Source organism: Alexandromys fortis, unplaced genomic scaffold, assembly GCF_014885135.2.
Source record: "Alexandromys fortis isolate MF-2015 unplaced genomic scaffold, M_Fortis_MF-2015_v1.1 scaffold_162, whole genome shotgun sequence".
Lineage (NCBI taxonomy): Eukaryota > Metazoa > Chordata > Mammalia > Rodentia > Cricetidae > Alexandromys > Alexandromys fortis.
The window spans coordinates 1492195-1519858 of record NW_026068033.1 but is presented as its reverse complement, the minus strand read 5'-3'; the positions used below and the strand labels follow the sequence as shown (position 1 = coordinate 1519858).

Genomic DNA, 27664 nt, shown 5'->3' with positions numbered 1-27664 from the left:
GTGAGCCTTCGCCACTCATTTCACAGAGATCACAGAATTGGCGTGCCTTATGTATTCATAATGCCCTTATCTAAACTGCTTTAAATTCTCCCTTTGTATTAAGAATGGTGGACAAATGTCCAGTTTCTCCAACTGGTCCTCAGCAGCAGCATCTGGAAGCCCATTACAAAGGCAGTCCAGAGTCGGAAGGTGGGGGTTGGGCCCGGCACTCACTTAGTAAATTGTGACAAAAGTTTGAGAATACTGCCTTGATCCAAATGTTGGGGTTTTTGTTGCTGTTGCTGCTGTTTTAATTCCAAAGACAGTTTTCCAGGTATGCAAACGAATGAGATGATCAAACATATCTTCCAAAGTAGTTCCAATCACGTGTTCTGTAGCAGCCCGGGGAGAGTTGCATGATGTGAGTGATTTTACTGGTAGTGTGAGGAGTGTTGAGAGCAGAATATAGGGAAAGCCTTGGGCTAGTGGCAGGAGGCTTAGTTGTAAATTCTGATTGCCTGTTTATTTTCTGAGCACAGACAAGCCGCTTATCCTGATAAAATATTACCTGGATCATTCCATCTTTAACTTCTGGGAATCTATATTTCTGTAAATCATTAGAAATAAAACCAGGGATTTTTATTAAGAACTAAGAATTTATACAACTCTATATTCATTTGATTTTGAAGAATTCTGCATTTATTTTAATTTCTATTTGGGAACTGGGTATAGCTTTTGCTTTTTGCTTTTTTTGGTTTTATTATAACACATTTTATATTTTAAGTTTAGCTGAGTTTTCTCATTTCTTTTCAGGTTCAAGCAAGTCAGCCCACTGAAGTGAATGTGTACTACCAGAACACTTACCAGACAATGCCTTACGGTGCATCCTATGGCATACCTTATAGTTACACAGCCTATGGATCATCAGATGCCAAGTCTCAAAAATCAGATAACACAGTCCCTTTCAAAACTCCCAGTAATGAGATGGCTCCCGTTACTATTGATTTGGTAAAGAAACAGCTTAAAGACAGGTAGGGCAGATCAACTTTTTAAAGACCTGTCCGCTTGCTTTCTGGTCCTTCAGGCAACTTGTAGTCTGGGGTAGCCGATGCAGAATGCCGGCAAAGAAGACTCACTGGCCCACCTTCAAAAGCTAAAAGAAGATGACTTCATGCTTTGCTCTGCTACCTTCTTGGATTACTCCTGTGGAAGCCTCAAAGTTATTAAAATGCCACTCCATGAGCTTGTCGAAGACAGTGCTGATTGCACCTCTTGGACTCTGAAAGAGTAGTCAAGAGATGGGGGGAGACACAAAGCAGGATACTTTGGGTAGCCCTCCAAAGAACTATTTGAAGTCTGTAAACTGCCTTTTTAAATTTATTTTTTATTAATTTTTTATAAGAAAAGCAGTACAGACGAAACCATTCCAAATATTTTTTTGTTCTAATAGTGGAACTAAAATGCATTATACTATTGCAAGAGTCCCGAAAACAGTGAGGTCTCGATGTAAATGTGTTATATTTATCCTTTTGTGTTCTTAAGGTTGGACTCCATGAAAGAATTACACAAAACCAATCGACAGCAGCATGAGAAACACCTGCAAAGCCGAGTGGACTCCACCAGGGCTATTGAGAGATTAGAAGGGTCTTCTGGGGGTATTGGTGAACGGTATAAATTTTTGCAAGAAATGCGAGGGTATGTCCAAGACTTGCTTGAGTGTTTCAGTGAAAAGGTAAGAATGCAAAATTACTAATCTCTTTGAATAAGGCAAAAATAAGGAGGCCTAGATAGCTTTTCTTAGAGCATCTTGTAATTCTCAGAATAATGTGCTCAGCCTTAGAAGTGTTTCATTTTTACGCCATTGGTTAAGGGCAACATAGTGCCTTGTACCAATATTGCTGGCCTGCAACTAATTGGTAGAATAAAAAAGGAATTCACCTAGCAGTTTTTTGTTTTTGGTTCAGGCCTAAGTTATTTTTATTTTTTTGGTGATTGTAAACATTTTGTAATTATTAGTAGTACATTATATGACAAGTTTTGTTTTGCCTTTTTTAAACTATATTTTGGTGCTGTTTCTGTTAGTAATTTTCATCTAACCAAACCAATGCTTCATTCATTCCAGAAGCCATTCATTATCATAAGTTTTTATTCATTGAACATTGCTCATTTCTTCTGGATTCATTGCTTTAGTATGACAATTGATGCAATCTTTTGAGTACACTTAAATAATGCATATGCTAACTTCCCAAGTAAGTTCCTGTTTGTTTGTTGGTTTGTTTTTGAGATAAGTGTACTCCACACACGTCGTGTAGGTGTGTGCAGTGATAATTTAGAGGTTTTAGAGGTGGGAGGAGGAGTGGTGGCGGCTCAGCAGGTGAAGGTCTCCCTCTTGTTCAAGCGCCCTGTGAATGGAAGGAGGGAAGCGACTCCCTAGCGTCGTCCTCTTGCCTCCCCACACACCGGCAAAGCATCCACATACATCATGCATGCATACACAATAGTAAAATTAATGCAGAAAATAGGGGTCTGGCTTGATGGATTGGTTTATAAGTATTCATGCATTTCACCTTATCTTTGAAAAATATTAAATTCATGATCCTTAAATATTCTTTTTCAGAATGTCAGCTAGGAAGGCATATTTTCCTTTATTGCTGATGAGATTTTTCTCTAGGATCTCTAAGTGTAAAGTATAGTTGGATGATTTTGTAAAATGTTTGCTCCACTACACAATAAAACCAAGGGTTTTCAAAAGAGTAGTTAGACTTGTCTCTCTGATGGATCTTTCTGGTCCAGTTATGTGTGATCAGGTCTGGGATGGTAGCATTTATCTTGTCTTTTGTAGCACTTAGTACGGTTTGCTGCGGTTTTGGAGAAGCACCTGCAGTGTGATAGTCCTTGTGGCAGGTCAGTTGTTTGGGGCCAGACAGAAAGCACGAGCTCGGCTGTCTGCTGAGCAGGGATTGGGACAAGACTGGAAGTGGGACCTACATGCCAGAGCCAGCTAGAATAAGGACCATTGCCTGAAACAGTGCTGTGTGTGGGAGTCGTCTCTGGGACCTGAAACAGTGCTGTGTGCCTGTGTGTTGGGGGTGGGAGTGGGGTCTCTGGGACCTGCTGCTTTAACTGTCTTGACTTTTGCTTCAGAGAACTTACAGACTTAGGCACTCAATTGCAAGCATAATGCTAACATGTAAAGTTAGATTGTCATCCCTGGGTTAAGAAAATATGGTAGTACATAGTGTCTGTTGCTGATTTATTAGTGTGTTTCCTCTCCTTAATTGCCATGGTTGCCATGTTCCTGGAGAAGTTTGCTTAGGTAGTACTAGGTGGCCATAGACTCACTTTGATATTTTTGTACCAGATCTGAAGCCTTGCATAGTGAATACATTTTCAGTAAAAGGAGCAGGTATTCCCGTATTTCATAGACACCTACTTCCCTTCATTTTCGCTTCTTCATATGCATGTGGCCAGCTGTATGTGCTTCTGAGTGAATTCTGCCATCAGTTGTCATCCGTAGAGTATTTGAAAATTCAAATTTAAAAGTAGGGATAATTGGCTAGATATGAATGTGTGTTTAGTTATGTAGTATAAATATTTTTTCAGAATAAGTTAAACATTTCTTTTGTTCCTCTTTATTAAAGTCAGGGTGATTTTTAAACTTATCTGTAAATCATTCTAACATCCATACCTTAGTTTCCCCTCCAGTCATCTTGTTGTGTTTTTCTTCTTAAATTTGCTCCTATATATAGTAATAATGATAACTTTTATTTTGGAGCGGATAAAGAAATTGTGCAAACTCTTGAGATAAATCAGTATTGTAAACTCTTTATGATGCCAGCGCAGGCTTGAGCTCTCCCAGTGGGGATGTCTTTAGTCTGGCATGCTTGTGAAAAGGAGGTTGTGTGAGTTTAAATGAGAAGTCACACTGGTATGGCAGTGATTGGGACATAAAGTTTTAGGTTAGATAGTGACTTTAAACCACAGAACACGCATTGCTGATTTGGGGCCATTGCTGCCTCTAGTGTGGCAGATTAGAGAACAACGTGCCTCCATCAGTTTGACCTCTCTGAACATTTGCCACTTTCACAGCAGGGTTGTGCAAGAGTATAAACTGCTGTATACAGACATCTTTTTTATTTTCCATGTACAGTCTGTTCATTTCAGGAAGATGCTTGTTGCCAGTGTTCCCAAACTCTAAATACAGTGTTTTTCAATTGTACTAACCACCAGGAAACTAGAGTTTCTGGTTTGTTTGGTATGTGTGGTAGCCTTTAGTGTTTTGTGAAAGTTTCATAGCATTTGGTTGTTTTTTAAAAGTATTTATAAAGAAAGATGTTCTGGTTTTTTAAATTTTAGATGCTATGTTCTGTAAGTTTGTATCCATTTTGTATTAAGTAAATTAGCTAAGTGTATTAGGCTGGAAAATTCTGTTGACTTTGAAAGCTGGTAATTTGTGAAGATTTATTACAAAATAAAGAAAACTTAAATATTTGCTAGGAAGAGAGACATTTCAGAGTTTGATTTCAGACTGGTTAGTTATAGCTAGAAATTTTATTTACCTCTTTAGGATATTCAGTAGAGCTGCACACTAGTGTGACGTTATAGTGTCTTTGGTGTATGTAAGTAAATGGTGCAGCAACCTAGAGCCTGACAGCTAGACAGACTTGTTACCTACCATAGGTAGGGCCGTTGTAGCAGGTTTTGGCATAACACAACAATCCTTTAAGCCAGAAAGTTTACCAAATGTGGTATGTGCCTGTAATTGCAGCATTCAGGAAGATACAACAGGAGGGTGCTTGGGCCCATATTGAGTTCTAAACCAGCTGAAACTACATAGAGAGACTTCATCTTCAAAAATAAAAATAGAAAAAGAAACCTACAAAATTGCTATCTATGTAGTTCATGTTGCTGGAAAACTAAAATGTAAACTTAGAAGACTCCTAAATACGCACATTTTCTCTGAAGATGAAGCGCCCAAAGCTTTTCCTTATTCTGTTAACAGAAGCGGTCCATTTCTTGAGTCCCTTTGCTGTGGTGACCAGGCACTGGACGTGTAGTTGTAAGCAGCGGTGCTCCCTCACTCAGAGCTGCGCTGCCCTGCGCTGGTCACGGTGGGACTCATGCTTGTTTTGTCCATAGAGTACTTTTTCAGAAACCGGAAATAGCATGGAACCCTCAGATGAGTAACAGCCGAGGAGTTTGGTGTTACGGAGTGTGTTGTATTTTTACAGGTGCCACTGATTAATGAACTTGAATCAGCAATACATCAGCTGTACAAACAGCGAGCTTCCCGCCTTGTCCAAAGACGACAAGATGATATTAAAGATGAATCTTCGGAGTTTTCAAGCCATTCAAGTCAGTCCATCTTGAAGGTTTTTATTTTTCATTAAACAACCTTGTTTACTTAGTGCAGCCTAATTGAAAATTAGACCGTTTTCTTTTAAAGAGCTTCCTAGTCCATCAGTTAGGTAGTCAAAAGTTGTAACGCATGGACTTGGATTATGTTTAAGAATCCGTATGACCTAACCAAGGAGCTGAAAAATGTACTAATATTCTCTCCGTCTATTCTTTCCTGGATGTTCTTTTCAGTCACCTGTAGAGCATAGCAAGTACATGATCAGTATTTATCTTAAACCACTGTCTCTTTGCCCTAATGAACAGCCCGCCCCACCTCTAATTTCATTCTGCTCTTGACACTGATACAAATGCTGGTTTTGATCACAGTAAGATGCTGAATTTAGGGACTTGGGAGTTGTGGGAGGAGGGCTGAGGAGGCTGTGTTGTGCGGCACATGATAGCTTTAAGAGTAGAGGAGTTTGGTGCTGGCCCTCTGGGTAAAGCAAATACTTCTATGTTTCTTTTTAAATGTGCTTTGTTTTTAGTTTCCTGCATATACGTATTACATATTTTCCTATTTTAGTCAGCTAATGTCTACAATTCTTGAAGTTTTTGGAAAATGTAGAAATTTAATTACATTATGTATGACATAAAATATGAAAAAAAAAACCCAATTAATTGAAAACTTTTAAAAATTCCTGTAGGTGAGATTTTTTAGCCAGAAGCCCTGGAAAACCTTTTAGTTCCGTTTTCCTCATGGCCCTCCATATTCTTGGGTGGTCTGCTGGGACCTTCCTGGTGTGGTTTCTCGTGGTTTCTTTGTGCTAGCCGTCTCTGTATCACGGTTACTTGACGTGCTCTTTTAAAATGCAGATCTTCTGGTCCCATACCTGGAGATTCTTCTAGGTTCTTCCTGTCCAGGAATCTGCATGTTAAACAGCTGTTCTGAATGATTCATAAAGGAACCCAGTGCTGTTTTTAGAACAGTACACAGCCCATCCTCCCAGTCAGGCACTGGCTCCATGAGGAGCATCCTCCTGTGTGTCTGATGGCTGTTGGAGAGGCATAGAGAGAAGCTATAGTGGTTCTCAGATCTGACCCATGCACATTCAGCTGCGACCCATTTGAATGGCTTTGGCCTGGCTTTGCTGTAAAAGTTTAAATTACATCATTGACATTGGGCACCTAAATGACTAATGCGTCCCTCCCAGATTACTTTTGATCCAGAGAGCCAGATTTCGGGGGCAGATTACAGGTAACCATTGTACATCTAAAGGAAATAATTTCCTCTAACTTTATAGTGTGAGCTATATATCATGTATACTATCCTTGCTATTTATATTCTATTCTTCATGCTATGAGACTATATAGTTACCTGGAATTTGAAGTGAGTTCTATGATGCATGCTAATTAGACTGAAAAACAGAAAGTATTACAAGGCAATGGAAAAGTAAAAAAAAAAAATCACTATTTTTGAGGGATATAATTGACAGAGAATTAAGGAAAATTACATGAGATATTAAGGAATCAATTCATTGCCCTTTTTAAAAAGAACAATATCAGGTTTATCTCTTTAGATTATAAGATCTTATCTGCAGTTACTTTATATAGTTTTGACAAAAATGAAGGAAGCCAAATCTTGAGTCTTTGGTTTCTCACCTAACCTGTAAGCTCTAGAGAGTATACCCTAATTTCAGCTATTTTGAAGGAAGAATAAAAAACTCAGTTTGGAAAAGTCAACTGTTACAAATAATGAGCTCTAGAATAGTTTGGAGATTTTATACAGAGCAGAATTTAGGGCTTGTTTTTCTGTTGCTCATTTCAGTAGCAAAAATCTCCGTGGACAATCTGCATGAGCTTTAGATGATGCCATTCATTGCGTGTGTGTCTGTCTGCCCACCAACCCCTGTTTTGTTTTGCTCTTCAATAACTATTCATATTTTCCAGAATTTAAGTAGAAGTGAGGGAATTACAGAAGACATTTTCCTTTCACCTCGTACTCTAAGCAAGTTTGTCGAACCACTGACACCTCATTGTAGGAGTGACCTAGTGGACGCTCCTCTTAATTCTCACACAGTGCACAGGGCTTCCACTTCTGCTTTTCTTTTGTAAAAGATTTGTTACTGTGTTTTAAATTACATGAGTGTGTGTGTGTGTGTGTGCGCATGCAGGCACTGAGTGCCGGTTCCCTTGGAGGTCAGAAACAGAACCCTATAGCTAAAGTTAGCAGGCTGTTGTAAGCTCCCTGATGTGGGTACTGAAACCCAAACTTGGGTCCTCTGCAAGAGCAATGTGCACTCTTACTTGCTGAACCATCTTTTCCTCTCCAATCTTGTGTTCTATGTGAATAGGCACTACCTCCAGAAAGGCCAGTATAGTAATGGATCAAAGAGACTGAGGAAACAGGCGACTGTTTCAATAGGGAACCTCAAAGCTAATATATAGCTTCTGGGAGATAATTTATAGGGTGTCCCTCTTTCTAGATGTGGTGCTGGGGGTTGAATAGTCTTGCTACCTGCAGGCAAGCTGTCTACCAGCAGACCTGTGTCCTTGGCCTAGGTAACAGGGTGGATGCTGTGAAGGAAGCAACTGCCACTGTTTTGAAACTGGGATGAGGACCTGGGACATAAATGTCCCAGGAGAGGGTTGGAAGGTAAAGGTAGGACGCTGCCGTGGAGTTCTCAGGGGGCTGGCCTGTTACTAAGAGGAATCACAAAGTGGCAAGGTTGCATGGTGTGAAAGGAGCACTGAGTGCAGCGTGTGCCTGCTCGAGTGCCAGTCTACGGGCAGTGTTAGTGAGCGTCCATGGGCTAAGACAGCATAGGTTATTAAACCCTTGACTACAAACTCTTATGTCTTTCTACATGTTTCTCTGCTGCCATTGTCATCATTCAGCATCTTTCTTAAAAATACCATTTTTTCTTTGCATGGAGAATGTAATTTTTTGTTTGTTCATTGTAATAGGATAAGGTAGTCCTGTTATTTAGACAGAAATAGCGAGTTAGCCCAGCAATCATTGTGCTCTTAGAAATCATTGTTTTAATTCTTCTACTTTTTCTCATGGAAACTCAATAATTCCAAGATTTGTTCTATACTAAAAACCTGTCTAGTTCTATATTTAAAACCTATCTAGTCATTGCAGAATCTTGCTGTTGGGATTAGCAAGCAGTCTTATCATAATGGCTTGATCTGTGCAAATTCTTTCCTCATGATTGTTGAAGGAAGACTGTTAATTTTAGCTATTTGTTGTTTTACAGATAAAGCTTTGATGGCACCAAATCTTGATTCCTTTGGACGTGATCGGGCACTGTATCAAGAACATGCAAAACGTCGGATTGCAGAGCGGGAGGCCAGGAGGTGATTTTGAAAGTACTTGCTGTGTGTTGTTAGGAAAGCTGGAATTGTTTTTAATCGCATTCAGAAATCAATGTTTGTTATCTAGGACTCGCCGTAGGCAAGCCAGAGAGCAAAGCGGTAAGATGGCGGATCACCTTGAAGGCCTTTCCAGCGACGATGAGGAGACGTCCACAGACATTACTAATTTCAACCTGGAGAAAGGTGAGACTCATCAATTGTTCTCTACTTGGTTGTACTTTAAATTTTTTTCCTTTTTACTGAAATTAAAAAAAAAAAACACACTTAGTTTTGTGTATGTCTGCTTTCCACCATGAGCTTGTGGAGGCCAGGGCAACTTGAAAGAATTGGTTCTCTCCTTCACCGTGAGTCTCCAGGGATTGGACTCAGGATACCAGGCTTGGTGGCCCCCTGAGCCATTGTGATAGCCTTTGTGGGTTTTAATCATCAAATGAACAAAATTTTTGTGTCTTTTATAATAAGTGAGGTGCTGTTTTACATCCATTTAACAGTGTTGGGAGATTTAATTAATATTTGTATATAAACCATGTGTTGGAGCCGGTGGTTCAGCCTAGTGAAGCTGTCTGCTTTGAAAGTTAAAGCTGGAGAGTGATGTGTTATTTCAACCAAGAGTAGGAGTTGGTACAGCTGTATGCTAGGCATTTCTAGAGTGTTCCCTAAGTAAATTCTCTTTCCCACCATTGGCTGTAGTCATTTGGAATTATAGTGACTATGTGCTATTAGAGAACCTTATTAACTCTGACCCCCCTCCCCCCATTGAAGTAGAACTTAAAGTCTCACACTTGCGAGGCAAACAGTCTGTCACTGAACTATAGTCTCAGCCTTTAAAAATATGTTGGGAGACAGTCTTTCTAAGTTACCCTGACTGGTCTTGAACTTGTGATCCTTTTGCCTTGGCTTCCTAGTGTTACTAGGCTCAGTTTCTCTGACTTGTGGTTTTTGAAACAGGGCCTCATAGCCCAGGCTAGCTTTAGCTCATTTTGTGCCCATGCTGAGTTTCCGCTCGTTACCTAGTCAAGAATGTTATTGGTCTTCCTGCCTCCGCTTCCTAAATGCTGGGGTTGCAGTGTGCATCAGCACAGCTAACTTGACGTGTGAAACATTCGAAAGGGTGATGATGCTCAGCATTGGTCCATCATCTAGACTGAAGATGTTGGCATTTGATTGGTTTGCTATTTCTGTGTGTCCTTGTATGTCATTGCTTCTTTGGAAATGGATCACTATAAACATGAGATTCTTTCCACAAAGAATTGGAAACAAGTTTCAGTTCTCCTGTCTGTATTGGGGTTCCGAGGATTGACCCCCAGATAGCAGGGCTTGGGAACAAGCGCCGTACTGTTGATCTCCCTCAACAGTGAAGACAGTACACTTCTGTGTGCTGTGAACACTTAAGTGGTATCCTGCTGCTTTCAGACTTTTTATTATTATTATTCTAGATCGCATCTTGAAAGAATCCAGCAAAGTTTTTGAAGATGTCCTTGAGAGTTTCTATTCAATTGACTGCATTAAAGCACAGTTTGAAGCATGGCGTTCAAAATACTACACGTCCTATAAGGATGCTTACATTGGTCTCTGTTTGCCAAAGCTTTTCAACCCTCTCATCAGGCTGCAGCTCCTCACCTGGACTCCTCTTGAGGTGGGTGGTTTCTAACACTCTCGAAAAGCAATGTAACCTAGGATTTGGGTTACTTTTGCCTAAAAGGCTAGAGAGGGAAATAGAGCATACTCTGTAATCAGTTAAGATAGACTGTATCTGAGGTTAATCTGTTTTTAAATAGTTTTTAAATTTTATTCTTAGCAAAAGTTAACACTGGGTTCCGAGCATGAAGAGAGAGAAGTTAGTCTTTTTATCCTAGGAGAGCTTGGGCCCTGCTGGGAAAGTACCATAGGAGAGTTGTAAAATGAGGCCTTGAGCTGAGAGGTTATGAAAAGTGCAGAGGGTGAACTGCACTGCTAGGCGTGAAGATGGAGTTGGGAGAGCCTGAGCTCCTGCCCTGAGGGCGACGAGGTTATGATTGGGTCTTTCTAAGTTACTGACACGGTGACTTCAAAATAAGGAAAGGGGCCTTTCAATGAAGCCTCTTAACAACCTAAAGGAATGTGAGTTCCAGAAACTGCTTGCTTAGTTCCTGGAAAGTGCCCGATCTAGTGGAATTTGGTCCCGTGCATGTGGTTTCGGTAGAGCGCAGAGGCTTAAGGCTGTGTGGATCGGAAGGATTTTTTATTTAGCTTCTTCCTGTAGCCACGGCTTTTTAGCTTTCTTGGACTTCTTGAACACCTTTTGCTGTCCCAGCATCTCAGAACTGCTGTGTCCCATGTAGGACCAGCCCTGCTGCATGTGCTGTCCTGAACTAGCAGTTTGCTCCATCTGCGGCTTTTCTTTCATGATCATGGTCCTGTGTCCTTTTCCTAATCTGGAAATGGTATTTTGAATTTTTTTTTATATTTTGCTTGCTTGTTCCAGCTGAAGGGTAACTCTAACGTGGCTGAAAGTAGAAGTAGACATTGTTTTAAATGCTTGAAAAAACTTTTTTTAAAAAATATGTTTTAGGCAAAATGCTGTGACTTTGAATATATGCTGTGGTTTGAGTCTCTGCTGTTCTATGGCTGTGAAGAACGAGAACAAGAGAAGGACGATGTTGATGTCGCTCTGTTGCCCACCATTGTGGAGAAGGTGATTCTTCCCAAGCTGACAGGTAGATATCAGGAGGGACCTCGTTGTACTGGGTTTCTCAGACGTGCTTCGAGTTCTTTGTTCAGTGACCCTTTCATCATACACGTTACACAATCGATGTTGGGTATCACTTAACTGACTGGCCCAGGGATTTTTAAAGATAGAAAATTCTTAGACTGGGGTTTGAAGACCACTATGAGAGCAATAGTTGCAGTAGGTTGGTTCCAGAGACTCAAGATTGCTTGATGCCGAAGTGAATATTTTGAGGGAGTCATACACATTTGTTTTGTTCATTTTTTTGGAAAGTGAGAAATCGCTGTTATAGAAACCTGTTTAATTGTCGAGAGGTTTGCTGGTAGAGCTGTTTTAAAATTGTTTAACAAAATAAAAAATAAAAATTAAAACACAATTAAAAATAAAATTGGAGTTTAATTAGAAATTTTGGTTGTCTGGGATACAAGAGAACACAAAAGTAAATGAACGCATTTATAACCAAAGGACTGTCTGACAATAAAGTAGGCTGCAGTTTTTTTTTAACATCTTGTCTCCCTTCCAACAGTGATAGCTGAGAACATGTGGGATCCTTTTTCTACAACACAGACTTCAAGAATGGTTGGAATCACACTAAAATTAATAAATGGCTATCCTTCCGTAGTCAATGCAGAAAATAAAAACACACAGGTACTTTACTTCCTATGCTTGGGAAGTTTTTTTCTTCTTCTTTTGAAAATGGACCAGAGTTTGAGAGAATGAATGGTTATTCGGAATCAAGCAGGGGTCTGGATTCTCCCAGTTGTGTAATCCGGGCTGTTAAAGCCTGGAATGTATACAATTAACTGCTAGTTTTCAGTTGTACAAATCTCTATGAAGAAAGATACAGTTAGTCTATCACCAGCACAGCCCAATTCCAGTTCCACTGGTCAGGCATCCCTGTAAAAACTGTACTGTGGAGAAGAATTGAAAGTAAAACCACTAGATTAGTCCATGATTGATGATTGAAACTTAAATCGTATAAATAAAATGGCCAGATACTCTTACAATTAACCCCCAAATGTAAAATTTCTCTCACTGAGCTGGCTGGAAAACACTTTCATCCTTGTTGAATTTTGACTAACCTCATTTTGAAAACGATCTACGCTGATTTTAAATCTTTATATAGATTTGGAGTTTAAAAATTTGTAAATAGCTTTATTGATTAGTAATTGTTGAGAGGTTATCTGGTAGAGTTGTAAGTATTAAAATTATTTAACATAATTCAAATGTAATTCTTTTAACTCTATAGGTATACCTTAAAGCACTTTTATTGAGGATGAGAAGAACTTTAGATGATGATGTATTTATGCCCTTATATCCCAAAAAGTAAGTAATTCATGCAAACATTAAGCATAATATTCCATGTTTCCTTTCAGAGTGTAAGCTTCTAGAAAGTAAATGTAGCTTGAAATACAAACTTTACTTGTGTAGTAAAGACTGGAGGGATTGATCTTCTGATCAGAATAAAGCAAATAATGCTCTTTGTTCTTTCTTAGTATCTCAAAATTCAGTTTTGTGTTTCGGGCTCTGCTTAGACTCTTCCTCTCTTTTTTAAAATCTACCTCTGTCCTCTCTGATTTTTCCTATCCTCTCCCATTTCTCTCTACCCTCTCTTCTCTATTCATCTCCTTTTCCCTCTCTATCCCTCCTCTCTTATCCCTGTCCCTCTCTCCTTTCTCTGTCTATTCCTGTCCCTTTCTTTCTCCCTCTTTATACTCCTGCTGTGTGTTTCTTCTGGGATGAATGCTAGAGAAACACTCTGTCCTGATCCTCACCCGAGCTGCACACTTCTGAGTTCTGATCTTGTTTATTTGTAGATATTCTTGTTGATAGGAATGAAACAGCATTTACTTATACAATATTTGATTGTGTTTTATTTCTCTTTTAGTGTCTTAGAAAATAAAAATTCTGGGCCTTACTTATTTTTTCAACGACAATTTTGGTCTTCTGTCAAGGTATGTATATATTCATAGACCATCTAAAATTTATAATTTTTTGGACTTTATGTAGCATATTTTGAAAGACTTTTTGTTTATTAACTCTGTAGGCTTATATTGGTGTGGTATTACACACTCACACCTTTATCTTATAACCAAATATTATTCTAAAAGTTTATTTCAGCTTAATGTTTTCATAGGAAAATTTGAAAGTGAGGCCCAGGCTGTACCACAGGCTGCTTAACTAAGCTTCAGCACTGAACACAGAGGGACGTGTTCAGCAGCCAGAGCACCAGCTCCCTCTTGGGCTTCCGGGGACAGCACTGGCCAAGACAAACGCCTTTCTAGCGTGCTGTACACTCGGCAGGTAGATAGCAGACAGATTATACCAGCTGTGGTGGTATAGATAGATGAGGGTCCCCGAGGGAGCTCAGATGGGCAACTCTAGCATTGTGGTAGTAGATCCTGTCTCTCTCCAGGAAGTGACCCTGAGATTATAGTACAAGAGGATTAAGTAGAGTCCAAGTTAAAGAGAGTGGGCTTTGACTAGGATTGAAACAAGTACCGGATGGTGGGATGAGGGAGCAGTAGAGTCGTGTATCCTGGAGAAGATGTAAGAATCTGTTGTAAGAAGCCATCAGATTCTGTCTCTCCGTTTTCCCTTGGGCTAATACACACATTTGGCTTTCAGTACACAGTTTCCTGAGTTTTCATAAAATATAGTTGTCATCACTAACACGATGAAAGACATCTTCATAAACTTCCCCTTCCTGTTTGTGTTCTGTGGTTTTCTTTGCAAGAATGTATTATCAGTGGAGGTCTAAGGTAGGGACTGAGTTTGGCTCTCCTTGAGTGTTTGAGATTCGCTGGCATTCTGTGTTATCAGTAGTTTGCTGCTTTTTACTGCTGGGGGGGATTCTGTAAGGTGCCAGGTGTAAGAGTTGAGCTCTTGTTTCTGTTTAGTTGGTTTGCTAATGAGGAGGAATTGTGATGGTCTCCAGTTGGAGTAATTAGGGGTAGAGAGGAAAAAGCAGGAGAGGCTGTTTGTGTTCACACCGACAGCACGTGCAGAGGTTCTGTTCAATCCTTCCTCTGCATTTTCTACATTGTTTAGTAGTGTTGAGCCTTCGGTGTGTTCTTAGGTGTTTTAAGTTGACTGTTTCCTTATTGAACTTAGAGTTCTGTGTTCTGAAAGGAACGTAGGGTGATGATTTTAAACTTTTGTCTCTGCTTTGTCTTTTAACTTTTCATTCAAGTATTCCAAATTTGGAAGTTCTGGCGGGTTTTTGTTGTTGCTGAATTGGGGTCTCCTGTAGCCCAGGCCTATTTCAGACTTGGTGTGTAGCTAATGACGACCATGAACTCCTGTCCTCTCACCTTAGTGCTGGAGTTGAGACTGCACCACTTGTGATGATGCTGTGCACTGGGCCTGGACCAGGTGTGTGCCATCTGAGCACATCCTCAGCACCACAAATTCTGATTTGTCTCCTTCTCCTGTTAGGGTTGATTTAGAAGTCATACTTCACCATGAACTTCTGAACCTGAGGTTTCCGTTCGGGTTTTCATAGTGTCATCTATTTCCAGTTTTAGTTTAGGGCTGGAGAGACACTCAGTGGTTAGAGCACAAAGGACCCAGGCACTCAGTGGTTCAAGGGGATAGAACACCCTCCTCGGTTCTCCTTGGGCACTGCACAGATGTGCAAATGTGCATGCAGGAAGAACATCCCATACATGTAAAATTTGTATTTAGATGTAAGGCCTGGATTAGATCCCTTTGTTCCAGGCTGTGTGTTGTGAAGATAATCCTCTCTCCGTTGAGTTGTTTCACCTTAGCTGAAAGTTGGTTGAATGTAGGTGTGAGTTGTGGATTTTAGTATGGAAAGGACAAACACATGGCCACCTTTAAGATGACTTGCTGTATAGATCTTATGTGTTGAAGTAGGTTGAGGATGGTGATAATGAAAATTAGAACTCTTTTTACTATCTGTTCATTATGCCACACCCTTTATATTGAAACCTCAGAATGTCTTGTCAAGTAGACACCATCCCTGTCAGGGAGGCACAGTCTGAACTGCAGTGCCATTCCATTGGTAAGACAAGCCAGCCTGTCTGAATAGCCCGTCCAAATAGGGTTCTGCAAGAGAACTCATTGTGAGTACCCTCAAGCCTCCATTGTTTGTAATGAGTTTTCTCTTAAACAGGACTAGTTTTTTGTTTGTTTTTTCCTTAAGAAAATTGAATGGAGATACTTGGGTTTGTTTCTGTTATGGAGCTCTGCTTGAGCAAAGGTAACTAGTATGCTTGCTGTGACCACTGAAGGAAGGTGCAGAAGTGCACTGAAGGTGGGGCGCAGAAAGGGGGTGATAGCTTAGATTTGTGCAGTTAGAGAGGCAGACAGGTTGGATGGAGGTGGAGTCAAATTACTTGACGAAGAGGCCAAGAATGAGCAATGTGTGCTTCAGGCCTGAATGGTTGGAACATAATGCCACTGTTTACCAGACTGAGACATACTGGGAAACTAGACCTTCTGATAGATGGGCTGAGGCCTCCATGTCATGACAGGGTCCTTCATTTTAGACATAAATGTCCAGAGGGTGGGCCTGTGCAGACTGGGAGATTTGTCAGCAGTGCTGAGCTGGAGTCCGAGGTGAAGTCCTGCTGAGGGCCTGGGTACTGGCTGGTCTGGGCAACAGCACTGCCTGAGAGTACTTTCTACACTGACAGGAGATGTTCTCTGTGTGGTGACCAGTGTGGCATCCAGTAGCTACACACTGACGTTCATGTTTTAACTAAAATTGGAAATTCAAGAATTCTTTTACTGTAGGAAATATTTAGGTACTTCAGAAGTGTTTATTAATACTTTGTCAAAGCATCCATCCATCTTACCTCATCTGGTATTTTACTATGTAAGTAATTTACTTTGTACTTTGTAATAATTGCTTGATATTACCTCTCAATTTCTTCTTTTTTTAATAGCTATTGGGAAATTTCCTTCAGTGGTATGGCATTTTCTCAAACAAAACTCTCCAGGAGTTGTCAATAGATGGCTTGTTAAATAGATACATTCTCATGGCTTTTCAGAATTCAGAATATGGAGATGACAGCATCAAAAAAGCCCAGAATGTAAGTTGGATAGCACATACTGTACTTTTAAAGCATGGACGTCAAAGCGAATTCACTTTTCTTTGAAGAATAAGATTTTTGTAAAAGTTAGCGTTTAAACTACCCAGGTAGTCCCAAATATGTTACATATTTTTTAACCCCCCAAAAATAATTGATCTTAACCAAGAGGCCAAGAGATGATACATTAAAAGTATATTTATCTATATATGTGGTTTTGTGAGTGTTTTGTAGATAGCAATTAAATTTTTATTTTAGAAGTAATTTTCTTCATGGTTGATGGCTTTGAGCAGTTTAGAATAACTGCTTTTTTGCTCTCGCTTAAATAATTTTCATAGTTGGGTTTTCTTTCTACTTACAGTCATAGGTTACACAATTTGATGGTTTTAAAATATATATTTGTAGTAACCATTAACAGTTAATCACTAAATCAATATAAATTTATTAGTAGCAGTAATTTTTTTTAACCTCTTACTAAATCCCAATACTGACAGGTAGCCTCATTACTTTGAAAATACTTGTGTATGTTTCCTGTAAAGCTGAATGTTACTCCTCATGTGGACATTTTACTGTTGGCCCATCTTAGTGACCTACTTCAGTGTGCCTTTCAATTAAGTAAGACAGCTTCACTGGAAGAAGAAATACCCAGCAGTCAGGAAGACTGCTTCATTCTCTTTGACCTTTACGACCTTGACATCTCTGAAGGCCAGTCATTTGTAGTGTGCTTTTGGTGTAGTTTGTCTAAGCTCTCCATTAGATTCAGGTTCTGCATCTCTGGCAGAGGTTGTTCCCTGTTCCCTGAATGTGGTTATCTCTTAGAAGTAGACTTCTGCAACCATGCAGCATGTCCCCACTCTTTTTTGTTAAACTTTCTTTTTATTTATTCTTTGTATCTTTCACATCATGCTTCCTGATCCCACCCATCCCCCCCCCAATAAAACAAAATAAAATTTAATAGTTAAAAGGGGGGGAAGAAGGGGAAAATCTCATCATGGAAGCTGCAGTGTGACACAGTGAGTCACTCAGTAAACCCCATTATCCACACATGTTTACATGGGGAGGGGGCGTGTCGGTCCTGCAGACCAGGGCTACAGGATCTCCATGACACAGGGCAGCAGTGGGATGTCCTAGTGAGTGCCCAGTGTCGATGGTGTAGCAGAGACCAGGGCCTCGAACCAGCCCATTGATTCTTTGTGATGAATAGGTCCCCTCTTTTTACGAGAGTGCTTTCTTTCTGGAATGAGGTGTTTTGGCTCACTTTATATCTGTGTATCCCTAGGATAAGTCATATCTTTAGTAACCCTTGGTTCTTATAATGGCTAGCCTGTTTGGATAACAGCTGCCCAGAGTAGATGGTTTTCTTGCAAAAATCAGTCCCATATTTCTTAAGCCTTGGCACTAAGGCCAGAATGTCACAATTCCTTGTTCACTGGGTTAAGGCTCTGCTGTGTACCATATCTCTGGTGTAGATAGTCTTAATCTTACTTTGGGTAACTGGGTTCCTACAACCATCATGGATACTACTCACTGAAGTTTTCCTGAAGGAAGAGACTATAGTACCATATCTATACATGTGTTTTTACATGGGAAACATAGTTTGTTTAAAGTCACATTGATAACTGAAAAAATATAGGCAACCAGTTACCAATTTTATGTCTGTTTAAATAGTTGGCAAACTGTCTTGTTTTGAGTGTCTGAAGCATTGTAAAAAATCAGATGTTGGTTTAGTTAATGTAAGAGGTCAGATTTTTAAAGAGCTACCTTATGTAGTAGTAAGGATCAACCATTATTTAGTTTGGTTTTTGGACATTTTCATTCTGTTTTAACTATTTTTATTTGCATCTTCTACATAGGTAATCAACTGTTTCCCTAAGCAGTGGTTTGTGAATCTGAAAGGAGAAAGAACCATTTCTCAGTTAGAAAATTTTTGCCGATATCTTGTACATTTAGCAGATACAATTTACAGGAATAGTATTGGGTGCTCTGATGTGGAAAAAAGAAATGCAAGGTAATTTATTCTTTTCAATTAGTGAAATGAATCAAATTTCTTTTATAGTCACATTTAATATTAAATAATCAAGAGTAGTCATTTTAACGTGTTTCTTAATTTATTGTTTAAACAATTTCATTACATTATATATGTATAGGATATACTCTGATCATATTCTCTTAAATTATACATGTACTATTATAAACCTACCAAAATACACAACTTCTGGTTTGTACAATTTTTGTCTTTTTTTTTTTCCAGTACATTAGGAAGCTTTTAGAGAAAACTTACAGTAAGAGTCATGCCTGAGGCACTAGATAAACTTGGATTTTTGTCTCCTGTGAAGAAGTGAATAGATTGAGAGTTTTAGGATGTAGTGATCCTTAGCCATTGAGGTCTCGTTCTGTGGACATAAAGCCTGGAAAGAGCGAATGGCCACTGAGATGTGGACTGTGTTAAAATTGATTATTTAGAGCCTTGATGCTCTCTTGGTCCCTATTATGGACTAAAGAACATTTCATGATTGTTTTGGGAATAGCTTATGTCTAATTTTCATGAAAAAATTTCTAGGACAGAGGTGTGAACCTCAGCTTGTTAGGAGGCTTCAGAGTGAGCTCAGGGCTAGCCTGAGCACTTTGTAAGCGTTGGTACAACTGGGGCTCGTTAGACATGTGTTCTGTTTTCTCTGTGCCCTGGAGGGAGTAACCCTGGGGGGGGGGCTTGGAGATGTGCACTTTTGAGCATCCTTTCAAGAATTGGATGTTAATATCTGAGTTTCTCATAATGGAAGCAGACTTTATCGACTGAATTTTAAAGGAGTTGAAGTTTGGCTTTTCATAGGCTGATGATGAGGAGAAATGATTTTCTTTTTAAGCTGTATTCCACAAGAGCTGGGACTCTGGTTGGGAAGCAGAGAGACAGACGGATCTCCAAAGGGGCTTGTGATTATAACTGCTTTTCTTCCTAGATATTGATTAAAATCATTTATCAAAACAAAATTATTTCTGTTTAGAATGAATTTCCTGTCTCTGGGCCAGTTACTTAAACATAAGGGTTTGTTTTTGTTTTTTTGTTTTGCTTTTTTGGTTCTTTTGTTTTTGTTTTTCGAGACAGGATTTTTCTGTAGCTTTGGAGCCTGTCCTGAAACTAGCTCTTGTAGACCAGGCTGGCCTTGAACTCACAGAGGTGTCCCGCCTCTGCCACCTGAGTGCTGGGATTAAAAGTGTGCGCCACCACTGCCTGTCAGTAAGTTTTATTTGGATTAATAACAGATTTAAAAAATTTTTTCTATTTATTTGTTTTGAGAGTGGTATACACACTGCCGTGAAGCAATGCACGGAGGGCAGAGGCCAGCTTCTAGATTTGGCTCTTTGGCTCTTTCCTTCCACAGTGTGGATTGGAGATGGACTCTGCATTAGGTTTGGTGGGAAGCATCTTTATAGTGAGCCGTCTTGCCAGTCCTACAGATGTTTTAAAACATGCTGTAGCTTGCTTGTCTTATTCTTAATATTTTAAAATGTATACTTGGAAAGGTTGTTTTGCAGATTGTTTAAGGTAGATGTAAAATAAGGAACAGATTTTTATCTCAATATAATGTAATTTTTAAAATTATTTTTCTCTTTTAGAGAAAACATAAAACAGATAGTAAAACTTCTTGCAAGTGTTCGGGCTTTGGATCATGCTGTGTCCGTTGCAAGTGACCACAATGTGAAAGAACTTAAGTCTCTGATTGAAGGAAAATAGATCAATGAGACTGAAAAGTTTTTGCTTTGCCCATTCCCAGTGTGTAAATTTTGTATATATGTAAAGTTTCTTAAACTGTAAAATACTGACTCTTGTTTAAATACAAAAACATTATATTACTACTGTGTCCTTAAATGTTATTTCTTCATAATGAAAGGAATTCAGATTATTTCTAGGAGTCTTTGAGTGTTTTCCTTACTGCCTGTCATATTTTGTTTATGGGAGTATTTTGTATCATTAAATTAACTTCATTTAAGTGTACTCTATAAATGACATGTGTGCAATGTAAATTGTGTAATTATCATACATATATATGTATATATTTATACTGCCATGGGTTTTCATGCTGGAAATACGGTGTTTGGTGTTTTTCTACAGAGGAAGCTTTTTAACAACAGAACCTTACCCAGTAGTGGTCGTCTTAGGGAACTACTGCACTGCTTCAACAGAAGGGCTGGCAGGTGATGACCTTTCACCCCCACTTTAGCTAGTATCATTGTCACTTGTAGCTGTACTGCCTTAAAATGAGAGCTGAGTTACGGACGTTGTCGCTGAGTGAGTGTGAACTTCTGTGAATTGGCCTTGGAGGCAAATGTGGGTTTAATATGAGCTCTAGGTGAGATATGCAAGAGTTTGGGGTGGGAGGGACCTCAGTTTAGTTTCTGACAATAAGCCCACAAGCTAAGTGCATGGTTTAGGCTGACTGTCCTTTCTCATTCATGAGTTTACTCCCTATCCAGCTTACAGATACAGATATAGTCTATCATATTTTAAATCCCACATATGTGAGTTATATATGCAATAAAGAATATGCCTTGCTGATTAGACACACCCAGGCAATTTACTATCGGTGGTCTTCTGTAATGTTTATACCACATTGTAAATACTCAGAGAAACTTGTTTTAAAGTTAATGCTTTCTGATTCTGTGGTTTTCAAAAGAGGAACTTTTTAGAAATTAAGGACTATTGTTTGATAATTATATGTGTAATTAAGCTTTAGCCAAGCATTAAATTAATTTTTAAATACATCCTTCGTTGTATTTTGCTGGTGACTTAAGTTTAGAGTATTTCAAATGATTCATATAGTGAGACCATTCACAGTCCAGTGCCTACTCTTAAAGCCAGATGATTCTACAGGACAGTGTCGTGCCCTCCTTCCTCCGTCAGTTTGCTTGCAGGAGCATGTCCTAACTCCACATGGTCATTCTGGGGGAATTTTTTTTTATGCTTTGTGGGCTCCTAAATGGAATTAAACTCTAAAAAATTCATTCTCAATGTCAGTGGATTAAAACAAACACAAATAGGTAATTGATCCTTAACTATGTTTCCAAGCCTCTCACATAAATAATTTCTGTATGTTTTTAATAACTCAGAATGAACACTGAGACTTCCTATCCTAGCCTTTAGTTACAGCCTTGAACACTATCCCAAGACTCTGGAATGTAGCACAGAACTGTGTTTAAAACTTGATCTTTATATTTCAACAGCTTAGCGAGTAATGAACACTAAAAAGGAATTCTCAGTTGCTGTATCATTGTCACATACTAGTTGAGTATCTTAAAACAATTATTTTTGAATGCCGAAGGCCCGAAATTGAAAATAAGTGTCACCAGGACTCTTGTGTCCTGTCAACGTTCTTACTCTTGGCTTGTCATAATTATCCAGTCTGCCGTTTGTCCTCGTGTCATGAGTATCTGACTCCACTCTGTCTCCTTTGTAAGGGTATTTGCCATTTCATATAGGTTTCCTGCATATACGTGGTAATCTATTGGACATCTGAAACCACCTCAAGATTTCTTTGCCAAGTCTACCTCCTATTTGCTGGCTTCAAGTATCAGGGTGAGAATATTTTGAGATGGTTTGTCACAAGCCTCACTCACTATTCACTTTCTAAGCCAAGAAGGCAGTGGCTTCTCTGCAAACCTTCAGACCAAGTCTATACCACTGAAGCATTTTAAGTTAGCCTCTTGTAAAGACCACAGTTGACTAAAATGTACAGCTAATTGGAAACAAAGTAATAAATAGGAATTGTAACAAAGTTTGTAATAAATAAATTGTAACAAAGTAAATCGGAAGAGGACAATAAGGACTTTAAAAGTCACTGGTATGTTTTTCAAGTCCTGGACTTAGTTATGATTAAAAATTTATTTTGATAGGACTTGGGTAAGCTTTGACTTAAGACTAAAAATGTATCCTGTTTCCTCTGGTTTTATTTGAAGGAAGAAATTGCAACCTAGAAGTTCGAATCTCCACTTCCTTAGTTCAAAAATAAACCAAGAACAGTCAGAAGGCTTCCATTAGAAAGAACCAGGGCTTATGGTATAGTCTCAGATTCTTGAGTGAAGAGATTGATTATAGCTCCACTTAACTATGATTTCAGGTGTCATAAAATGGTACATTCCTAGGGCTGGGGATGCCCTCTGTAGAATGCCTACCTGGTATGCATGAAGTACTGGGTTCAATCCTTGTCACCACATAAGCCAGGCATGGTGGCACACCGGCCTCGACTTTGACTCTTGGTCTCAGCAAAGGTACTTGCAAGGTAGAGCTCGACAGGTAGTTACGTCATATTCAGGCGTCATGTTCTCACCCCTTCCATTTCTTTAAAGGATTGTCCCAACTGAAATGGACACGTCTCGAAAGGAAAATGACTAACATAGTCCACTGCAGCATTTCAATTATCACTGAAAGCTGTGATTACTGTAACCACAACAAAAAGCAAAAGTTTTTCTAAGGGGACTACTAAGTGAAAAGATCTCAGAACTAAATCCAAGTATGTTTCTCCTTGAGTAGAGTGGCTTGTGTTTTTAGTATTTGAAACCAGGGTTGAATTTGTCTTCGATAAGATGGAGAAATGTTGAGTCACATGATAGAGCCTGTTAGAGGAACTGATTTTGTGCAACGCATCATATTGTGGTTTTAGGGGGAAAACAGCAAAAAGGGGAAGAGACTAGAAAAAAGCAAAGGCAAGCAGAAACATGAATGCTGGGTTCCTCGGGTTGTCAATTCTTTCCTAAAGCCCTATTAACTACATTTCCTCCATCCTTGTCTCTGAAATAGAAGCAGAATAAAATAATTCTGCCGAACACAAACCATAAGCATGATGGGTTGAGAAAAAGAAACGGTATGGAACAGTGTGATCCTCTTAATTATAAAATTCCACGGTCTGCATTCGGCACATCACTAAGTGACAGCCATGTTTTGTTTAGCAGCCTTGGAGCTGGCTGCTGACTCTCGCTCACTTCCACAGCCAGGAGCGGTCTCCAGGGCCTGACACCATGGACAGCTCTCGGGGCGCCAGCCCGCCCGCGCGGCTGGCAGACCGTGCCCAGCCCTCCCCGGCCGGTCTGGCCCGTGGAGGCGGCAGGGGGGTGGTCCCGATGCCCGACGCGGGCCCCCGCAGCTCTCCCGCAGCCCCTCCCTGCTGTCCGCGGGGAGGGTCGGCGAGCTCGCAGGACTCCACGCGAGGAGGCTGAACCCTCTGCGGGTTTCCCTGGACGTACGACCCGACCGCTCCTGCGTTGACCAAGGCGTCACGGACTCAGTGACTCAGGTCACGGGGACTGCGGGACCTGAGAGGCTCACAGGCGCCCGGCTGGGGCGAACGGCCCCGCGTGGGCGGAAACGGCTCCGCCCCTTCACCCTAAGGGGCGGATCTTCCGCCCCCCGGCAGCGGTGCAATGCGGAAGAGCTGGGCCTGCTGGGGCGGAAGTGACGCCACCGGCGGCTGTAGCGGCGGCGGCTGCGGGAGAAGGAGGAGGAGGAGTCGGAGGAAGAGGTGAGGCGGCCGGCGGGGGGCGGGGAGCGGCCGCGGCCAGATCCAGCGGCAGCCGGCCGGGCGGGTGGACGCTTCCTGAGCAGCGGCGGCGGTCGCAGCCGGGACGCGAGCGGTGAGAGGCGGCTGCGGGGCGTCCGGCTGCGGGTCGTGAGGGGACCGCGGGGTGGCGGGTGGCTACGGTGACAGCGGCTGTCACCCCGCGGGCGGGAAAGGACCCGGTCAGCACAGGCTCCGGGGCATCTCTTGAGGCGCATAATGGAGGCACTGGACTGTCCGGTGCCTCCGTTTCCCCGGCTACCCCGGAACCCCTTGAGCCGCGATGGGATCGTCACCATGACCTGCGTGACTGGGCGGAAGGCGGCGGTCACCTGTGTGGCTTTCCCTGCCCTTCGCCGCCGCCCTGGGGAGTCCGCGACGCTACAATCCCTGCCCTCCTCCGGCCCCCTCAGGGTCTTTGAGGCAGCCCGGTTGACCTTCCCTCCCATCTCCTGGCCTTTTCCGCCTTAGGATCAACCCGAAGTTCCCCCATGAGTTCCCTTCCAGTAGTGACAGATCGTGAAGCAGGAAGCTGATAAACAACCCCAACCGAAAATACACTCCAGATTTTCCTGTGGGTAAACATGGGAAATTCACCTTATCCAATTCAGTACCCGCAGTGCTAAAACCCTGCCTTTCCTTGCTGTGCCTTGAGACTTGGAAGCGTTTCCTTGTGCCTTTTGGTAGAAATTTGGTGACGCCTTATCTTTTGGAATAAATGGTTCACCCCAGATTTCTCTTTTTCTCCACCCCCGCCTCCATCAAACTTGGCAAGGAGGGACCCCTGGGTATCTTGCAGCCCCCTGGCTTGACTTGGCTTGGTTTTCACAGGGCTCCCTCTGAAGAGAGGAGAATGGCGTTCAGCAAAGGATTTCGAATCTACCACAAATTGGATCCCCCACCGTTCAGCCTCATAGTGGAAACTCGGCATAAGGAAGAATGTCTCATGTTCGAGTCTGGGGCTGTGGCTGTGCTCTGTAAGTCACGTGTTTTAGCCTAACTGATTATGATCTCTGTTTTGGTTTGTAGCTCTGAAGTTCAACAGTTCATAAAAAAAATTCTTGGAAGCCTTCTTATGGAATTTTATCTGATGGACTTATTCTTTGACTTAATTTGAATGAAACCTTGTTTCCTATAAACTCAGACTTAGGTTTTTGTTTGGGGGAGGTGGTTCAGGAGGTGCAGATTTTGCCTGTGGGATTTTGTTTTTCTTGGGTTCTACTTCTAGAAGAGTATCTTTCTGTGAACTGCTGTTCCTGTTATGTCTTATCTCATGAACCCAGTAGGACAGCTGGCTTGACATCTGTAATGCCCAGAATTTTGCAATAATATTATCTGTTATAGGTTTCTGTGTTATCTTATGTTGAACCCTTATTATTTTTGTTGTTTTTTTATTTTATATTTTTTTATATTTTGGTGTGCCTCGTGCGCACGTGTGATGTTGGTGGGTCAGACGCAGGACTTCAGTTACCTAGGCAAGTGCTCTCCTGCTGATCCCTTGCCAAGTGCGCACGTGTGATGTTGGTGGGTTAGTTTCAGATCAGGCACGTGATTGATCGACTTCTCCAGCCTAAGTGTTTGTATTTTCAGTAAAAACTGCAAACAGTTTCTAAAAGTTTCATGTGAGATATGCGATTGTTTTCCTATTATTTAAAAATGACTTTGATTTTTAAAGAAAACTACTTACTGTAGCACACACAATCACATACACACAAAATAAAGATTGGGTTAATATGTGACAGGTGGATGAAAATAGAAATTCTAATTAACGTTGTGCTTTTTTTTTTACATTTAATTATTTGTGTGTAAGTGGGAGCACATGTGGGTCAGAGGTCAGCTTGTGGGAGTAGGCTCTCTGCTCCTACTGTCTGTGTTCCAGGGATAGAACTCAGGTCGTTAGGCTTGGTGGCAGATGCATCTTTCCTGCTGAGATACCTCAGTGTGCCCCATACTTCATTCTTAATATAAAACTGGGGCAGGTAACCCCAGTTTGGGGTTGTCTCAAGTATGATTTTTTAAAACAGATTTTCTAATGGTAATTATTTGTTCTTAGGATTTTTTTTTTTTTAAAGCAGTCTGTTTTAGCCTGATCCTTCATGATATAGCCAAAGCTGTTGAATTGCAGATCCCCTGCTTCCATGTCCTGAGTGCTGGAAATACAGTGTGCACAACTGTGCTAGGCTTATGAGTGCTGCGGGCTGAACTCAGGCAAACAGTCTGCCATCTGAGCTACATCCCAAGCTCTCTTTGATAGATTTTTCTCAGATTGTTTATAGGTCATATATTTATAAATGAAAATTACCGTTTGGGCTGGGGGCGTGCTTAGTTGTAAGCATGAGGACTTGAGTGTGATCCTAGCATCCTCATGAAAGCCTGGCATGGTACTACATGCCTATAACCCTAGACCAGGGGAAGCAGAGGCAGGAAGGTCCCTGAGACTCTCTGGTCAGCTAGGCTGTCAGTTTTAAGGCAACGAGTCTGTCTCAAGAAATAATATGGAGAGCAATAATGGGAAACATCTGATATCAACCTCTGACTGCCATGTGAACTCTCATGACATATACATGTGTGTATGTGTGTGTATTTGATATATAATAAATACATAATAAAGGAAGGTATTTGATAACAACCTCTGGCCTCCATGAATACTCTGTATGTGTGTATATATGTGCATTTAATTAATAAATATAAAGGAAGACACCTGATGTCAGCCTCTGACCTCCAAGCATACTCTCATGCATACTCATGTATGTGTGATATTACTGTGTGTATATATATATGTGTGTGTAAATCTATACACACATATATATGTATACACATAATAATGTTTGAAAAACATATTTACTAACATAAGCCATAAATCTTTCAACTACTGCTCTTTCTGTAGACTCAGTAAGTACAGCACATAATATTCTGACCCACATATTTATAGGTGTAGCCTGACTAATACAGTAAAATATATCCTGGTGGGGAAAATAATAGTGACATAATGAACAACTCTTAAGCAGAGATCAGTATATAACAGTATATAAATATTTAGTGTATATTTTTTATACATACAGTATCATGGTTTGAAGAAAGGCATGAGGCTAGATACAGCTAAGAAAAAGGTTCAGTAATATTTAGCATAAACTTTATTACTCTAAATTGGTTTTTATGTTTTAATAAAATAAAAATGACATGCTCTCATGTTAATCCACATAGCCTACATTTTCATACTATAGATGTACTTACACTAGTGAATGCTGAAATAAAACATCAGATTGGAGGGCTTTGCTTGGTAATATAATGTCTTTCAACTGCTTGTGTTTTGGTTGACATTACCTGATTTATTAATGTTTAAATTCTAGTATATTTTTAAATTGTGGTTACTCATAATTGCGGTGGGAAGTCAGTATGAATAAATTATGAATTTACCTGTAGTTTTAAGTTATTGCTATACGTTCGAAAAACCTAAGAATAATTATACTTGTAAAACCTCTAGTAGTTACCTTTCATGTCAAATAATGATTTTTAAAAGGCTCTAAAACTTTCATTTGGGGCATTAATTATGAGGTGGAATAGTATTAAGATATTATCTTTACAGTATATACTTATTTTCACTGCTGGTAATTGAAACTAAGTACTGCATATTAAGCAAGCACTCTAACACCAAGCTATAT

At 40.4% G+C, this 27664-nt stretch overlaps 2 protein-coding genes across 3 annotated transcripts in view; both read left to right on the top strand.

Annotated features, from left to right (window-relative positions):
- Paxbp1 (PAX3 and PAX7 binding protein 1) overlaps positions 1 to 21216 on the top strand; it is a 30751-nt gene extending 9535 nt beyond the window's left edge. Inside the window, exons 6-18 of the mRNA XM_050164761.1 lie at positions 793 to 1010; positions 1522 to 1711; positions 5211 to 5334; positions 8574 to 8673; positions 8759 to 8874; positions 10128 to 10327; positions 11243 to 11387; positions 11925 to 12046; positions 12648 to 12724; positions 13287 to 13353; positions 16312 to 16458; positions 18309 to 18463; positions 20071 to 21216. Coding sequence (XP_050020718.1) covers positions 793 to 1010; positions 1522 to 1711; positions 5211 to 5334; positions 8574 to 8673; positions 8759 to 8874; positions 10128 to 10327; positions 11243 to 11387; positions 11925 to 12046; positions 12648 to 12724; positions 13287 to 13353; positions 16312 to 16458; positions 18309 to 18463; positions 20071 to 20188 — 1779 coding nt within the window. The 3' untranslated portion in view covers positions 20189 to 21216. The remainder of the gene's footprint in view (positions 1 to 792; positions 1011 to 1521; positions 1712 to 5210; positions 5335 to 8573; positions 8674 to 8758; positions 8875 to 10127; positions 10328 to 11242; positions 11388 to 11924; positions 12047 to 12647; positions 12725 to 13286; positions 13354 to 16311; positions 16459 to 18308; positions 18464 to 20070) is intronic.
- Positions 21217 to 23868: 2652 nt separating this feature from the next.
- Positions 23869 to 27664, top strand: part of Synj1 (synaptojanin 1) — a 77927-nt gene continuing 74131 nt past the window's right edge. The window contains exons 1-2 of one of the 2 annotated variants that reach the window (XM_050164758.1): positions 23869 to 23966; positions 24834 to 24979. In XM_050164758.1, the coding sequence (XP_050020715.1) occupies positions 23869 to 23966; positions 24834 to 24979 (244 nt within the window). Of the gene's footprint in view, positions 24079 to 24833; positions 24980 to 27664 lie in introns of both variants that reach the window. The other variant, XM_050164759.1, reaches the window with a different exon arrangement.